Source organism: Photinus pyralis, unplaced genomic scaffold (assembly GCF_008802855.1).
Source record: "Photinus pyralis isolate 1611_PpyrPB1 unplaced genomic scaffold, Ppyr1.3 Ppyr1.4_LG9, whole genome shotgun sequence".
NCBI lineage: Eukaryota > Metazoa > Arthropoda > Insecta > Coleoptera > Lampyridae > Photinus > Photinus pyralis.
Genome location: NW_022170878.1, coordinates 15502458 through 15520137, shown reverse-complemented (window position 1 = coordinate 15520137; position 17680 = coordinate 15502458). Strand labels below are relative to the sequence as shown.

The 17680-nt window shown below is 38.6% G+C and overlaps 2 protein-coding genes across 2 annotated transcripts; both read right to left on the bottom strand.

The window, feature by feature from the left end:
* Window positions 1–322: 322 nt before the first annotated feature.
* Window positions 323–1233, bottom strand: LOC116180010. Its single transcript, XM_031499832.1, has 4 exons — window positions 960–1233; window positions 730–903; window positions 532–684; window positions 323–487 (listed from the first exon to the last, which is right to left on the bottom strand). Exons 1-4 carry the CDS (start codon window positions 1005–1007, stop codon window positions 323–325), a joined length of 540 nt encoding a protein of 179 aa, XP_031355692.1. The 5' UTR covers window positions 1008–1233.
* Window positions 1234–3951: 2718 nt separating this feature from the next.
* Window positions 3952–5229, bottom strand: LOC116181284 (coiled-coil domain-containing protein 42 homolog). The gene is made up of 4 exons (XM_031501593.1): window positions 5008–5229; window positions 4760–4961; window positions 4539–4712; window positions 3952–4492 (listed from the first exon to the last, which is right to left on the bottom strand). Exons 1-4 carry the CDS (start codon window positions 5112–5114, stop codon window positions 3974–3976), a joined length of 1002 nt encoding a protein of 333 aa, XP_031357453.1. The 5' UTR covers window positions 5115–5229; the 3' UTR covers window positions 3952–3973.
* Between the last annotated feature and the right edge of the window lie 12451 nt (window positions 5230–17680).

The following is a 17680-nucleotide window of genomic DNA, read 5'->3' as shown; positions in this document are numbered from 1 at the left end:
TCGGAAGCGGAACTTCTGGGATATTTGCAGTTTAGAAACGAGTGTTCAAACGGTTCACAATTGAAACAATGCAGAAGGTGCGGGAAATAAAGGGTGGAACTCGGCTTGAATGTTGATTGGTTCCGTCGCGTCTTGTTTTTATACGCCTTACGTCTACCACCAGTTGCCTTTAGTACCGCAATTTAATTTATTTATTTATTTGATTTGATGTAGGGCTTGCAGCGAAGTGGTGGGGAATGAGTTTGATTACGATATCGTTTATTTTTTCCATATCGTGCAAATACAACCTGTGCAACCCTGCTCAAAACATTCGCGACAAAAACTAATCCTTCCTTTTTGGTACAATAGACCCATACCAATTCCCGTTACCAATAAAATACGCGCCCTCGTTAGCATGAACCTCCATGAACAGCTTGTACTTCCCGTAGGGTACATGGGGTGGAAACTTCTCATACTCGATCAGATAGTATTTCAGATACAGGTAACCCTAAAAATGCCATGAGATCGACCTTGAACATGTTAGCGACTCACAATGGGGACAGGGCATCCTTTAAAGTTGGTGTATTGATATATGGACTGCAAACCGAATAAATTCCTCTTGTTCTCATTGCAACCGTCAAGCGTCACGTTGATGGGAAAAACTCGATAAGCGCCACCGACGAATCGGTACACGGTCACTTCCATCTGGAACGCTATTATTTTACCAGTAACGGCCAACATGAATATTACCTTCACTTTGTTTTGAATGGGCGCTATAAAGTAACCGGAAGCGTTTAGGGCCTTCATCTTCACAGTATCGTTGAAGTACAGCACCTGGAAGTCCGGACGACGGACGAACGACCTGTTGAATTTCAATATCTCGATCCGATCGTGCTCGATGACGTAGGTGTCCTGGTGGAATTGCTGAAAGTTGTGCGATTTCAACAAAACGGAGCGCCGCCGCTTAAAGACTTTCTTACCGCCATTACGAATCCCAACGAGGCAAACAGCAAAAATATGGCGTACATTTCTCGTGTGAAAGCGGTGGGGAACGTGTCGGTCTATATATAACCTTTTGCATCCGCAATTAAAAAACAATTAGCCCAGCTCACTGGTCACCTTCAGCAGAGGTAAATTATGTTAATGCACAGATGATATCGCTTGAATTGAAGGATTTGTTTATAATCGTTAGGTTCCATTCAAAAGTATTGATATGAAAGGTTTCCAGAATTGAAGACCAGAAGGAAGACTAACTTGAAGAGCAAGGTGAATATGGTGACCAAGACAAGGACGCAGACAAATGCAAAGAGGAAGACGAACACATGAACGAAGACAAGGACATAGAAGCGGACAATGATGAAAATATAAGAAGAAGAGAAAGCAGACGAGGTTGGAGACCAGAGCGATGACAGGGACAAGGACAAAGACGAAAACACAGACACGGCTCGGATACTAGAACGAAGAAGGAAGCTGAGACAAAGACAAAAAGTGAAACGAATGCGAGGACGCGGACGAGGACAAATAGAAGGAAGGCAACAGTATAGAATCACCCCGCGGGAGGACAATTCACTGGGACCTTCCCTAATACAATAGGATACAATGTGTGGCAGTTATATTGATATATATATATATATATATATATATATATATATATACCTGCGTAGCTCAGATGAGTTTTACTTTAGTAGCTCTAGCTCTGGCTAATGGCTGAATTTTATGTAGTACACCAAACATTTTTGTTTTTTTGACAGATTATGTTTAAATAATCTGTAACCAACCCTTAAACAACCCTTTATTAATAAATTTCGGTCTACTTTAAGTTTGCGAAATTTTTTAGTCATTCATACCTGCATGTAAAGCACTCTTATATTGCGGGGGTTGTTCCTTGGCGTAGTACACCGAACATTTTTGTTTTTTTGATAGATTATGTTTAAATAATCTGTAACCAACCCTTAAACAACCCTTGATTAATAAATTTCGGTCTACTTTAGGTTTGCGAAATTTTTTAGTCATTCATACCTGCATGTAAAGAACTCTTATATTGCGGGGGTTGTTCCTTGGCGTAGTACACCGAACATTTTTGTTTTTTTGATAGATTATGTTTACATAATCTGTAACCAACCCTTAAACAACCCTTTATTAATAAATTTCCGTCTACTTTAGGTTTGCGAAATTTTTTAAGTCATTCATACCTGCATGTAAAGCACTCTTACATTGCGGGGGTTGTTCCTTTACGTAGTACACCGAACATTTTTGCTTTTTTGATAGATTATGTTTAAATAATCTGTAACCAACCCTTAAACAACCCTTTATTAATAAATTTCCGTCTACTTTAGGTTTGCGAACTTTTTTAAGTCATTCATACCTGCATGTAAAGCACTCTTCTATTGCGGGGGTTGTTCTTTTACGTAGTACACCGAACATTTCTGTTTTTTGATAGATTATGTTTAAATAATCTGTAACCAACCCTTAAACAACCCTTTATTAATAAATTTCCGTCTACTTTAGGTTTGCGAAATTTTTTAAGACATTCATACCTGCATGTAAAGCACTCTTACATTGCGGGGGTTGTTCCTTTACGTAGTACACCGAACATTTTTGCTTTTTTGATAGTTTAATAATCTGTAACCAACCCCTAAACAACTGGAGATATTTGGGCTTGGGGGTGGGAGGGGAGTACTCCCAGTTCTGCATTCTTCCCCAAACACTCGGAAGTCTTTTATAGAAGGACATCACGAAAGTCCGTAGGGCTGAATAGAAGTTGCATCCTGGGAGTATTTTTTGCTGGTTGGTATGGACTTTCTTCATTTTTGGAAAGAAGCCATAAAATTTGATACCAACGGCTTTCCGAGTATGGAGTACTCGTCAGTAAAGGAAGATTCTGCAGTCCCTTACGCCAAAAAACCGCAACAGTCCCTAAGGCTGAATGGGAGAAAAAATGGGGCACTCGACTTCTGATAACCTTGAAAAATGAAGATCATTGATCTTGGATAAACTTGCAAATGAAAAATGACCTTGAAAATGAAATAGAATATGACAAAACTGAAGTCATTAAACTTTGATGACCTTGAAAAGAAAATATGGCCTTGGTAGCCATTTTTTTTAATAGTAGTGTAACCCACACCCTTCAAAGTGCTACTTAATGCGAATTTTAGGTAATACCGATGCCGATACCGATTATTATAGATTCGGTGTCGATTTTGGATAATAAATATGTAAAAAGACGCCTATCCTTTACTATATATCTCAGCTATTTTAGACCGGCTAAGTGACGAAAAATGCATTATCAGCCTGGATATCAAATCAACTTATAGGCAAGTCACAATCTATAAGAAAATTTTTTTTCCGGATCGATCTGAGACAATTTTTTTTCGGGGCTCAAAAAAAGGCAGTGTATAACCTTCCTTTTTTACCAAAAATCGACTGCACCAAAATTTCTCGGGAAAACACTGTTTCTTATTAGTTTTGGTGCGTAGAATCCAAAACAATTCGTACTTTTTCGATCAGACTTCTCATTCAAAAGTTGTAGACTAGAAACCAATTTCGAAAAAAAATTCAAAGGGCTGTAACTTTTGAACTAGTAGCCCAATCTTGGAACTGTTTGAAATTATGGACTCTACCTCTCCTCGCAAGAAGGGAAGAGATCCGAGCTGTGTTGCTAAAACCGAAAAGTTGTAAGGTCAGTCTCCTAAAGAAGAAGAACGGACATGGGTAGATGTGATGATCGCCCGTGAGATGATGTTTTAGGCAGAGGTGTTAGCAACGAGCCACGAAAAACGAACACTGAGAAGCGAGGAAGCAGGGATCCAGAGAAATAAATAGCAAGGAGTAAAGAGCTACCAGGAACCAGCAAAGGGAAAAAGGAGCAACGAGAAGGTAGGAGAGAAGATCCAATAGGACCGATGAACCAAGCAAACGATATCGCAAACCAATTTTAAATTAAAGAAAGAAGGTTTATTGCTAATTGTTTGGTGTATTCCTGCAAAGGCGTGATTCATTTCTGTTTGTTTGAGTCTGATTTCGCAAGTAGCTCCTTGTTGGCTCTTCGTTGAGCAATCTTAGTAATGCCCTTAAGCTCTCCCATTGTGGACTTGATGAAGAGCAACTGGTGCTCAACGTTCTCCTCGGACAAACTCGACTCGACCTCCTTCCGAGAACACATCGACAAATACAAAGCCCAACAGGCCTGCCTTACGTTTTGCAGATCTTCCAATCTGGCCTTTAGCTCGGAGTTGATGCGCGCAACCATCGTCTCCCAATGCAAGGCCTTGGTCTTGGCTACTTCGTAGCGAATTTGCAGTTCGGCGATTAAGTTATACAGCCCCATCACCTCCAAGGTCTTCGACTCCGTCATCTTGATCACGTTCGCTCTCGCCTCCTCCAGCGTGCTCAAGTCTTCCTCCTGCCGATCGGAGAGGACCTTTCTCGCCTCCGCTAACGCTTCGTAGCGGTCCAAGATCGCGTCGTACGTGCGAAAGATCGGGTACGACTTCGTCACCCTCAACAGGTAGTCCTGCAAGACACTCTTAAACAAGGAGAACTAACACCCCGCAATGTACCTCGTACATCCAATGGCTCTTAATGTTCTTCTCCATTCTCGACTTAATGTCCGCCATGTATTTGTACTCCAAGTCCAAATTGTAAATGGCGACCTCAGTTTTGTTGGCGTTGACAGTCGCCTCGGTTCGCTTTCTCTCGGCGCGCTCGCGCTTCTCTTGGTTTTCTTTGATAAACTTCGGAAGGAGTGAGTTATCATCGCGACTGCCCACCGGCTACTTACCCGGTTGAACTTGACAAAGTTAGATCTGAGCACGTTCTCTTTCTGGTCCAGGTTTCGCCAGAGCGCGTCGACTTCCTCGCGTTTCCGAACGGCTTCCTCCTTTTTCTTGGCGAGCCGCGCCTCGGCATTGTGCAGTTCGCGCTTCTGCAGCACCAGCTCGCCGGTGGGATCGGCGCGCGCGACGTCCCATTCCGGACACTTCCTGAAACGATCGTTTCGGGAAAAGGGCAAGTGAGAATTGAGCTTACTTGACCACAGAGTCAAACGCCTTCGAGTGCAAGAACTCGCGGGCCGCTTGTTCGGGGTGAATTTTTGGAAATTGTAATGGCGCCAAGTCTTTGGTATTTACGGCCATAGTTCAGACTGTCAAGTGTAAACGTCACTAGTGACACTGACGCCGGCAGTTTTCTGAATGTGTGCAGACAACATCAACGCCAACTCAATTGCGCTCAGGTTGAATCCGCATTTTGCCTGGGAATAATCGGCGCCAGTCTGACGGGCGATAACACAATCTTCATGTATTTTACATGACCAAAAGGTCTGGGTCAGAATTATTCTAGCGAGCTTTCCATATTCTTCACTTTATAGTCGACAGTATACCATCAACAGTCTACCGGAACAGTCTAAGACCTACAGTTTTCAGCGCATAAGCCCAATTCTAAACTACGAAATCTAGAATCCATGATCTATAAGACCCGGGATCTGTGGTCCATCGTCCATAGTCCATACTCCACAGTCCGCAATCCATAATCGATAGTCCATAATACGTAACATTAAATGCGGACTCCAGAATGAGCTTTTGGAGCCTTTAGGGGCCCTTTAACGGTCTGGAAGAGATTGCAAATACCTTCCAAACGCTTTGGAATCCATTAATTGTTTCAAAAACCAGAGGTTTTAAACATCCTGCATAGGGTTTAAGAGTGTTTAAGACAAATGCCTTGAAGGGTTTTGTAAAAGTCTTTAAATCAGTCGAAATCAGCCTCAAAACGTCGGCAAGGGTTTGGAGTTCCCAGCCTCTGAAATTTTTTTCTATTCTTTAAGCAGTAAGAACCATAAAAGCTCTCTAAAGACCTATAACAAAGGAACCTTTAATATTTAAGGGTCTCTGTGAATTCTCCAGTCTATAAGAGACGTTTCTATTTAAGAGCGCCCTAGTTTTCAAGAATGGCTGAAAGCTAAACCTTGAAAGGTCTTTATGACGCTGGCTGAGCTTTTGAAGGGAGCAGTAGAGGCCAAACGAAGAGGTGAAAAAATGAAAATGCAGATGATATCCAGACAGATGTCCTAGATTGTAGATCCTAGATTGTAGATCCTAGATTGTAGATCCTAGATTGTAGATCTTAGATTGTAGATATTTGATAGATTGTAGATCCTAGATTGTAAATCATAGTTTGTTGATCCTCGATTATAAGTGCTATATTAAAGGTCTTAGATTGTAGATAGGATCTACATCTACAATCTAAGACCTTTGATATAGATCCTATAATAGATAAATAGATTGTATATTATATGCTGTGGATCCTAGTCCATAAATCCTAGATTGTAGTTCCTGTATTGCAATCCTAGATTCTTGACCCTTGGTTGTAGATCCTAGACTGTATATCTTAAATTATAGATCCCAGATTGTGGTTTGTAGACCCTATAATTCTTCGGATGTAAATCTGACGGTCTCAGCAGTCATACCACGACAGTCGTTAGGTGAAGGTCACATAGACGGCCACCCATACGTAACTATAGATCCTAGTTTGTGGATCCTAGATAGTAGCTCTTAGAGTTAGACGCTATATTGTAGATCCTAAATTTTAGATGCTAGACTGTGGGTAGTCGATGGTAGATCCTAGATTTTTGGTCCTAAATTGGCGATTCCAGATTGTCTATCTTAAATTCTCTATCCTAGATTGTAAATCGCAGATTGTAGATCGTAGATGATAGATAGTAAATCGAGATTGTATAATGTAGATTGTAGCTCGTAGATTGTAGATCCTAGTTTGTAGGCTCTAAATTGTAGATCCTAGACTGTAGATCCTAGTCTGCAGACCCTAGATTGTAGGTTCTAGATTAATGATCCTAAAATATCGATCTTAGACTGTACTCTTCTATAAAAAAAAAGATCGTTCCCACGTCGTTGTCGATATCATTTCAGAGGAAAAGATATAGTGCTTTTTGAGAAATAAGTTTTGGCCAATCTAATTAGTTGTTTACTATTAATACATTTATCAAAGTGTAGGTAATGTCCAGACAGAGAAGACATATAAAGGAGAGAACAAAGTAGTAGAGGGAGGACTTAGAAGACGGTCATGGAGCAGATAGCAAGGCGGAGGTAAAAGACACAAGTTGTAGATTCTAGATTCCAGACTGTAAATCCTAGATTGTCAATCTTGAATTGTAGGTCCTAGGTTCTAGGTCATAGATTCTATAACCTAGACCGTATATCCTAGATTGTAAATAATAGATTGCAGATCCTAGACTTAGAATGTGGATTCTAGATTGTAGATCATAGAATGTAGATCCTAGATTGTGGATTCTACATTGTAGACCCTAGATTGTAGATCCGGAATTGTAGATCCTACATATCAGATCTTAGATTTAGATCCTATATTGTGGATCCTAGATGTTGCATGCTAGATTGTGGGTCATAGATGGTAGATCCTAGATTTATGATCCTACATTGTCGATCCCAGATTGTCTATCTTTGATTAAAGATCCTAGATTGCACATCTTAGTGCGTTCCCTAAATTGTAGATATTAGATAGATTGTATATCTTAGATTGTAAATCATAGTTTGTAGATCCTCGATAATAAGTTCTATATTAAAGTTCTTAGATTCTAGATGCAGATCCTTGGTTCTAGATGTTATATTGTAAAACTAGATTGTATATTATATGCTGTGGGCCCTAGTTTGTAGATCCTATATGGTTGCTAGATTGGAATCCTAGATTGTGGATTATATAGTCTTGACCCTGAACATGTCTGTACCTAGGGACCGCCACCCATACGATACGACACTATAGATCCTAGATTGCGTATCCTACATAGTAGCTCTTAGAGTTAGATCCTATATTGTAGATCCTAAATTTTAGATGCTAGGCTGTGGGTCATAGATGGTAGTTCCTAGATTTTTGATCCTAAATTGAAGATTCCAGATTGTCTATCCTAGATTGTAGATCGTAGTTCGTAGATTGTTGATCGTATAACGTAGATTGTAGATATAGATTGTAGAGAGTTGACTAGATCGTAGATTGTATATTGTAGATCGTACATTGTAGATCGTAGATTGTAGATCGTAGATTGTAGATCGTAGATTGTAGATCGTAGATTGTAGATCGTAGATTGTAGATCGTAGATTGTAGATCGTAGATTGTAGATCGTAGATTGTAGATCGTAGATCGTAGATTAGATCGTAGATTGTAGATCGTAGATTGTAGATCGTAGATTGTAGATCGTAGATTGTAGATTGTAGGTCGTAGATTGTAGATCTTAGATTGTTGATCGTAGATTGTAGATCGTAGATTGTAGATCGTAGATTGTAGATCGTAGATTGTAGATCGTAGATTGTAGATCGTAGATTGTAGATCGTAGATTGTAGATCGTAGATTGTAGATCGTAGATTGTAGATCGTAGATCGTAGATTGTAGATCGTAGATCTTAGATTGTTGATCGTAGATTGTAGATTTTAGATCGTAGATTGTAGATCATATATTGCAGATCATAGATTGTGGACTATATTTCAGATCCTAGATTGTAGGTTCTAGATTATTGATCCTAGATTGTAAATCTTATACTCTAGATCTTAGATTGTTGATCCTAAAATATCGATCTTAGATTGTAGATCCTTCTATAAAAAAAATGATCGTTCCCACGTCGTTGTCGATATCATTATAGAGGAAAGGATATAGTGCTTTGTTTTTCTGAGAAATAAGTTTTGGTCAATCTAATTAGTCGTTTACTATTAATAAATTTATCAACAATTTTGTAATAGAAGCAAGGAACCGTTTGCTGTTTGCGGAACTGGCGGCGTTCTCTGTTTGAAGTCTGAAATTACATTTCACATTACGATTTATTTAAAAAAATCCGCAACGCAAGAGTTCGAACGGTTTCTGTAGGTGTGACCAGTGGCCAGCGCCCTGAATTGTTAGAAACCCCGCATTCGGAAATAATCGCAAGATTTAAACTGTTAACGTTATTTTGTAGGCGTGCTAGAAAAAAAATAGTAAGGACGCGTCCAGGAAAAATATCGGTTTGGCATTGGGTTTTGGGCCACCAGCAAAAGCAAAAGTGGAAGGGGAGAGTTTGAAATCGACTACGAAATGTAGAATCCATTGTCTACGAGTCATGGTTTACGGGTCGGGGTCTGTGGTCCATCGTCCATAGTCATAGTTGATAGTCGGCAGTCCACAATTTAGAGTCTTGCAATCCACAGTACACAGTCTACAGTACGTAATGACTTTCCGCGGTCTAACGTTCATGATCGATAGCCAATACAGTTCACAGTCCATACTCCCTAGTCTATGATCCATAGTATTTAGTCCCTAGTCAGTAATTTGTGGATCATCACTTTAACGGTCTGAAAGAGGCTGCGCAAGTATCTTCCAAAGGCTTTGCAATTCATTATTTGGGTTTTAAAAACCAGATATATATATATAAATATATAAATTTGTATTTAGTCCATAACTTTTGATTGAGAGGTCTGATCGAAAAAGTACGAATCGTTTTGGATTCTACGCACCAAAATTAGTGAGAAAAAGTGTTTTCTTGAGAAATTTTGGAGCAGTCGATTTTTGGTAAAAAAGGAAGGTAATTAACTACCTTTTTTTGAGGTCGGAAAAAAAAATGACTTAGATCGACCGGGAAAAAACAATTTCTTATAGAGTTTGGCCCGTTAGAACCAAATTGCCAACAGTTCCAAGATTGGACTATAGATCAAAGTTACAGCCCTATATATATATATATATATATATATATATATATATATATATATATATATATAAATAAACGAGTAAATAAAGTTCAAACGGCTGTAACTTTTGATCTAGTAGTCCAATCGTGGAACTGTTTGAAATTATGGATTCTACGGGCCAAACTCTATAAGAAAATGTTTTTTTCCGGTCGATCTCAGACAATTTTTTTTTCCAGCCTCAAAAAAGGCAGTTATTTACCTTCCTTTTTTACCGAAAATCGACTGCTCCAAAATTTCTCGGGAAAACACTTTTTCTCACTAATTTTGGTGCGTAGAATCCAAAACGATTCGTACTTTTTCGATCAGACCTCTGAATCAAAAGTTATGGACTAAATAAAAATTTCGACTATATATATATATATAAATAAAGTTCAAAGGGCTGTAACTTTTGATCTAGTAGTCCAATCGTGGAACTGTTTGAAATTATGGATTCTACGGGCCAAACTCTATAAGAAAATGTTTTTTCCCGGTCGATCTCAGACCATTTTTTTTTCCAGCCTCAAAAAAATGCAGTTATTTACCTTCCTTTTTTACAAAAAATCGACTGCTCCAAAATTTCTCGGGAAAACACTTTTTCTCACTAATTTTGGTGCGTAGAATCCAAAACGATTCGTACTTTTTCGATCAGACCTCTCAATCAAAAGTTATGGACTAAATAAAAATTTCGACTATATATATATATAAATAAAGTTCAAACGGCTGTAACTTTTGATCTAGTAGTCCAATCGTGGAACTGTTTGAAATTATGGATTCTACGGGCCAAACTCTATAAGAAAATGTTTTTTCCCGGTCGATCTCAGACAATTTTTTTTTCCAGCCTCAAAAAAGGCAGTTATTTACCTTCCTTTTTTACCGAAAATCGACTGCTCCAAAATTTCTCGGGAAAACACTTTTTCTCACTAATTTTGGTGCGTAGAATCCAAAACGATTCGTACTTTTTCGATCAGACCTCTGAATCAAAAGTTATGGACTAAATAAAAATTTCGACTATATATATATATATAAATAAAGTTCAAAGGGCTGTAACTTTTGATCTAGTAGTCCAATCGTGGAACTGTTTGAAATTATGGATTCTACGGGCCAAACTCTATAAGAAAATGTTTTTTCCCGGTCGATCTCAGACAATTTTTTTTTCCAGCCTCAAAAAAATGCAGTTATTTACCTTCCTTTTTTACCAAAAATCGACTGCTCCAAAATTTCTCGGGAAAACACTTTTTCTCACTAATTTTGGTGCGTAGAATCCAAAACGATTCGTACTTTTTCGATCAGACCTCTGAATCAAAAGTTATGGACTAAATAAAAATTTCGACTATATATATATATATAAATAAAGTTCAAAGGGCTGTAACTTTTGATCTAGTAGTCCAATCGTGGAACTGTTTGAAATTATGGATTCTACGGGCCAAACTCTATAAGAAAATGTTTTTTTCCGGTCGATCTCAGACAATTTTTTTTTCCAGCCTCAAAAAAGGCAGTTATTTACCTTCCTTTTTTACCGAAAATCGACTGCTCCAAAATTTCTCGGGAAAACACTTTTTCTCACTAATTTTGGTGCGTAGAATCCAAAACGATTCGTACTTTTTCGATCAGACCTCTCAATCAAAAGTTATGGACTAAATAAAAATTTCGACTATATATATATATAAATAAAGTTCAAAGGGCTGTAACTTTTGATCTAGTAGTTCAATCGTGGAACTGTTTGAAATTATGGATTCTACGGGCCAAACTCTATAAGAAAATGTTTTTTCCCGGTCGATCTCAGACAATTTTTTTTTCCAGCCTCAAAAAAAGGCAGTTATTTACCTTCCTTTTTTACCAAAAATCGACTGCTCCAAAATTTCTCGGGAAAACACTTTTTCTCACTAATTTTGGTGCGTAGAATCCAAAACGATTCGTACTTTTTCGATCAGACCTCTCAATCAAAAGTTATGGACTAAATAAAAATTTCGACTATATATATATATATAAATAAAGTTCAAACGGCTGTAACTTTTGATCTAGTAGTCCAATCGTGGAACTGTTTGAAATTATGGATTCTACGGGCCAAACTCTATAAGAAAATGTTTTTTCCCGGTCGATCTCAGACAATTTTTTTTTCCAGCCTCAAAAAAAGGCAGTTATTACCTTCCTTTTTTACCAAAAATCGACTGCTCCAAAATTTCTCGGGAAAACACTTTTTCTCACTAATTTTGGTGCGTAGAATCCAAAACGATTCGTTCTTTTTCGATCAGGCCCCTCAATCAAAAGTTATGGACTAATTACAAATTTCGACAAAAAGTTCAAAGGGCTGTAACTTTTGATCTAGTAGTCCAATCTTGGAACTGTTTGAAATTATGGATTCTACGTGCCAAACTCTTTAAGAAAATGTTTTTTTCCCGGTCGATCTCAGACAATTTTTTTGGCGGACCTCAAAAAAAGGCAGTGTATAACCTTCCTTTTTTACCAAAAATCGACTGCTCCAAAATTTCTCGGGAAAACACTTTTTCTCACTAATTTTGGTGCGTAGAATCCAAAACGATTCGTTCTTTTTCGATCAGGCCTCTCAATCAAAAGTTATGGACTAATTACAAATTTCGACAAAAAGTTCAAAGGGCTGTAACTTTTGATCTAGCAGTCCAATCTTGGAACTGTTTGAAATTATGGATTCTACTGGCCAAACTCTATAAGAAAATGTTTTTTCCCGGCCGATCTCAGACAATTTTTCTTTCCGGTCTCAAAAAAAGGCAGTGTATTACCTTCCTTTTTACCAAAAATCGACTGCTCCAAAATTTCTCGGGAAAACACTTTTTCTCACTAATTTTGGTGCGTAGAATCCAAAACGATTCGTACTTTTTCGATCAGACCTCTCAATCAAAGGTTATGGACCAAAAATACAAATTTCGAAAAAAAGTTTAAAGGGCTGTAACTTTTGATCTAGTGGTCCAATCTTGGAACTGTTTGAAATTATGGATTCTACGGGCCAAACTCTATAAGAAAATGTTTTTTCCCGGTCGATCTCAGACATTTTTTTTCTCCGGCCTCAAAAAAAGGCAGTGTATTATCTTCCTTTTTACCAAAAATCGACTGCTTTAAAATTTCTCGGGAAAACACTTTTTCTCTCTAATTTTGGTGCGTAGAATCCAAAACGATTCGCACTTTTTCGATCAGGCCCCTCAATCAAAAGTTATGGACTAATTACAAATTTCGACAAAAAGTTCAAAGGGCTGTAACTTTTGATCTAGTAGTCCAATCTTGGAACTGTTTGAAATTATGGATTCTACGGGCCAAACTCTATAAGAAAATGTTTTTTCCCGGTCGATCTCAGACAATTTTTTTTCCGGCCTCAAAAAAAGGCAGTGTATTACCTTCCTTTTTACCAAAAATCGACTGCTTCAAAATTTCTCGGGAAAACACTTTTTCTCATTAATTTTGGTGCGTAGAATCCAAAACGATTCGTACTTTTTCGATCAGGCCCCTCAATCAAAAGTTATGGACTAATTACAAATTTCGACAAAAAGTTCAAAGGGCTGTAACTTTTGATCTAGTAGTCCCATCTTGGAACTGTTTGAAATTATGGATTCTACGCGCCAAACTCTATAAGAAAATGTTTTTTCCCGGTCGATCTCAGACAATTTTTTTTCCGGCTTCAAAAGAAAGCAGTGTATTACCTTCCTTTTTTTACCAAAAATCGACTGCTTCAAAATTTCTCGGGAAAACACTTTTTCTCTCTAATTTTGGTGCGTAGAATCCAAAACGATTCGCACTTTTTCGATCAGGCCCCTCAATCAAAAGTTATGGACTAATTACAAATTTCGACAAAAAGTTCAAAGGGCTGTAACTTTTGATCTAGTAGTCCAATCTTGGAACTGTTTGAAATTATGGATTCTACGGGCCAAACTCTATAAGAAAATGTTTTTTTCCCGGTCGATCTCAGACAATTTTTTTTCCGGCCTCAAAAAAAAGGCAGTGTATTACCTTCCTTTTTTACCAAAAATCGACTGCTCCAAAATTTCTCGGGAAAACACTTTTTCTCACTAATTTTGGTGCGTAGAATCCAAAACGATTCGTACTTTTTCGATCAGGAACCATCTGGCAAAGGTTAAGAACTTGTAAAGTGCTGGTATTCTGGAGAGTATTACAGCAAAGGAAAACCGGTGGGTCAACAGCAGAGAGATTATAGGAAAATGATTTGGAAAGGGACCTCCAGGGAACAGAGAGTCGTAGTGGTGGAATAACGAAGCCCAGGAAATGATCAAATGAAAGAAGGACACTAAGAACGAATTACACAGGTCACCCCAGTGTTCTTCTTCCCATTCCTCCAGATCTCGGACCCTACTCCATTCTTTAGCTCTGGCCTCCACTATCATCATCGCCGGTACATTGCCGGCGATGACCAATATGGCGTCCTTTGCGGCAGTGCGATAGCCGCTACATTTTTGCAGCGACATCCTTACCGAGTGCCCTCCCCCAAATTAATCACAGGATTATTGGGGGTGGCCAATGAGAAAACTAGGGGATAATACAATAAGGTAGATTGGTGAAGTGACTGAAGCCTCAAAGAAGGTTCAGGAGCGAAGGTTGCAATGGTTTTGGATATGTAATGACAAAGGAGGAGGGATATGGTGAATGAAGAGTCAGCAGAATGCGGGTGGAGGGGATAAAGTGGACAGGCTGGAAGAGAGTCAGGAACAGCGAGCGAGCTGAAAAAGGAGAGAGTTTTCATGATTTGTCGTCAATTACCGAAAGTTTAGCATTTCCTGTTTTCTCAGAACAGAACAAGTTCCTGTCGTACCTACGATGGAAATGAGCAACGGTGTAAACTAGACAATTGTGAAGGGCACTCCAGAGTAGGTATAGGCACAATGTGAGAAATTCCTGGTGCATCTCATTACGCAGCGCATTGTTTTAGAATTGCTGCGTGTTGTATTTTTAGACGGGTCATTTGTTATCAATTAAAATGCTCGCGTTGTGTTTGGAGCCTGGAATGATCGATCCCAGATTTATATAGAAGAAGACAGAAGTGCGGGGTCCGGTACATCCAACCCAATGTAAATTTTCTTATACGTAGGTTGTGATCAGGGATAATTTTCGATTCAATTTCCGTATTGGGAACAGCTTATTTGCCTTCTGTCTTTTACTCATCAGGAGTTGGTGGTAGTTCGACTGCTCGTGATAGTTTGCTGATGAGCTAGGAAGTAACATTGTACCCCGCTACGTCAGCAACAGCGATTATGTGGTTCGTGAATCGGTTTGACTAATTCTCAAAAAAAATCGTCCGATGAGTGAGCCAAATCTTTCCCTCCATAGTCAGTACAGCGTCCTCGTCGATGGGTGTGGCGGTAAAAGCGTCCATCGTTTGTCACCTGAAGCAAACCCCACTGACACTTTCATCGCCTTGATTCATAAACGCGCTTACCCTATCACCGGGTAAGGTGACGAAGTAATGTACCGGGTGGCCCAATAAGACTGTTCCTCGGCTATATCTCGGGAACCGTTCGTCGTATGACTGAGGGGTAAAAAATTATTGTGTAAATCAGTAAATGACCACCAGAGGGTGTAACTGCCATCTTAAATTTTAAAATTGCATTTCGCATAATAACTTAAACACCTCCTCGCACATTACAACCTCCTGATAGCAAATTGGAAAAAATTTAAAACGAAATTTGGCTTCGAAATATTTTTGTGGGTGATGGGAAAAGACCTCCTCGACTATTATGTTCTCCTGGTAGCCAGACAAAATTTTACAATAAATTTCTGATTAGTACATCGAGTATTAGGAGCTGAAACACCTCCTCACACATTATAACCTCCTGATACCAAATTGGAAAAGATTTAAAACGAAATTTGGCTTCGAAATATTTTTGTGGGTGATGGGAAAAGACCTCCTCGACTATTATGTTCTCCTGGTAGCCAGACAAAATTTTAAAAGAATTTTCTGATTGTCCCCTCGTGTATTAGGAGCTTAAACACCTCCTGGCACATTATAATCTCCTGATACCAAATTGGAAAAGACTTAAAACGAAATTTGGTCTCGAAATATTTTTGTGGGTGACGGTAAAAGACCTCCCCGACTATTATGTGCTCCTGGTAGCCAGACAAAATTTTACAATAAATTTCTGATTGGCACTTCGTGTATTAGGAGCTGAAACACCTCCTCGCACATTATAACCTCCTGATACTAAATTGGAAAAGATTTAAAACGAAAGTTGGCTTCGAAATATTTTTGTGGGTGATGGGAAAAGACCTCCTCGACTATTATGTTCTCCTGGTAGCCAGACAAAATTTTAAAAGAATTTTCTGATTGTCCCCTCGTGTATCAGGGGCAGAAACACCTCCTCGCACATTATAACCTCCTGATACCAAATTGGAAAAGATTTAAAACGAAATTTTCGAAATATTTTTGTGGGTGATGGGAAAAGACCTCCTCGACTATTATGTTCTCCTGGTAGCCAGACAAAATTTTTGATTGGTGTATTAGGAGCTTAAACACCTCCTCGCACATTATAACCTCCTGATACCAAATTGGAAAAGATTTAAAACGAAATTTGGCTTCGAAATATTTTTGTGGGTAATGGGAAAAGACCTCCTCGACTATTATATTCTCCTGGTAGCCAGACAAAATTAAAAAAAAAATTCTGATTGTCCCTTCGTGTATTAGAAGCTTAAACACCTCCTCGCACATTATAACCTCCTGATACCAAATTGGAAAAGATTTAAAACGAAATTTGGCTTCGAAATATTTTTGTAGGTGACGGGAAAAGACCTCCTCGGCTATTATGTTCTCCTGGTAGGCAGACAAAATTTTACAATAATTTTCTTATTGGCACTTCGTGTATTAGGAGCTGAAACATCTCCTCGCACATTATAACCTCCTGATACCAAATTGGAAAAGATTTAAAACGAAATTTGGTTTCGAAATGTTTTTGTGGGTGATGGGAAAAGACCTCCTCGACTATTATGTTCTCCTGGTAGCCAGACAAGATTTTAATTGAATTTTTTTATTGTCCCCTCGTGTATCAGGGACTGAAACACCTTCTCGCGCATTATAACCTCCTGATACCAAATTGGAAAAGATTTAAAACGAAATTTGGCTTCGAAATACTTTTGTGGGTGATGGGAAAAGACCTCCTAGACTATTATGTTCTCCTGGTAGTCAGACAAAATTTTAAAAGAATGTTCTGATTATCCCCTCGTGTATTAGGAGCTTAAACACCGCCTCGCACATTATAACCTCCTGACAGCAAATTGAAAAAATTTAAAACGAAATTTGGATTAGAAATATTTTTGTGAGTGATGGGAGAAGACCTCCTCGACTATTATGTTCTCCTGGTAGCCAGACAAAATTTTAAAAGAATTTTCTGATTGTCTCCTCGAGTATTAGGAGCTGAAACACCTCCTCGCACATTATAACCTCCTGATACTAAATTGGAAAAGATTTAAAACGAAAGTTGGCTTCGAAATATTTTTGTGGGTGATGGGAAAAGACCTCCTCGACTATTATGTTCTCCTGGTAGCCAGACAAAATTTTAAAAGAATTTTCTGATTGTCTCCTCGTGTATTAGGAGCTTAAACACCTCCTCGCACATTATAATCTCCTGATACTAAATTGGAAAAGATTTAAAACGAAATTTGGCTTTGAAATATTTTTGTGGGTGATGGGAAAAGACCTCGACTATTATGTTCTCCTGGTAGCCAGACAAAATTTTAAAAGAATTTTCTGACTGTCCCCTCGTGTATTAGGGGCTGAAACACCTCCTCGCACATTATAATCTCCTGATACCAAATTGGAAAAGATTTAAAACGAAATTTGGCTTCGAAATATTTTTGTGGGTGATGGGAAAAGACCTCCTCGACTATTATGTTCTCCTGGTAGCCAGACAAAATTTTAAAAGAATTTTCTGATTGTCCCCTCGTGTATTAGGAGCTTAAACACCTCCTGGCACATTATAATCTCCTGATACCAAATTGGAAAAGACTTAAAACGA

Coding starts and splice junctions, on each gene's coding strand:
- LOC116180010 (XM_031499832.1), bottom strand. CDS start 1,007: ATGTACGCCATATTTTTGCTGTTTGCCTCGTTGGGATTCGTAATGGCG. Junction 904..959: donor CGTTGGGATTCGTAATGGCG/GTAAGAAAGTCT, acceptor CACAACTTTCAG/CAATTCCACCAGGACACCTA. Junction 685..729: donor CCATTCAAAACAAAGTGAAG/GTAATATTCATG, acceptor ATAGCGTTCCAG/ATGGAAGTGACCGTGTACCG.
- LOC116181284 (XM_031501593.1), bottom strand. CDS start 5,114: ATGGCCGTAAATACCAAAGACTTGGCGCCATTACAATTTCCAAAAATT. Junction 4,713..4,759: donor ACTTTGTCAAGTTCAACCGG/GTAAGTAGCCGG, acceptor CTCCTTCCGAAG/TTTATCAAAGAAAACCAAGA. Junction 4,493..4,538: donor AGAGCCATTGGATGTACGAG/GTACATTGCGGG, acceptor AGTGTCTTGCAG/GACTACCTGTTGAGGGTGAC.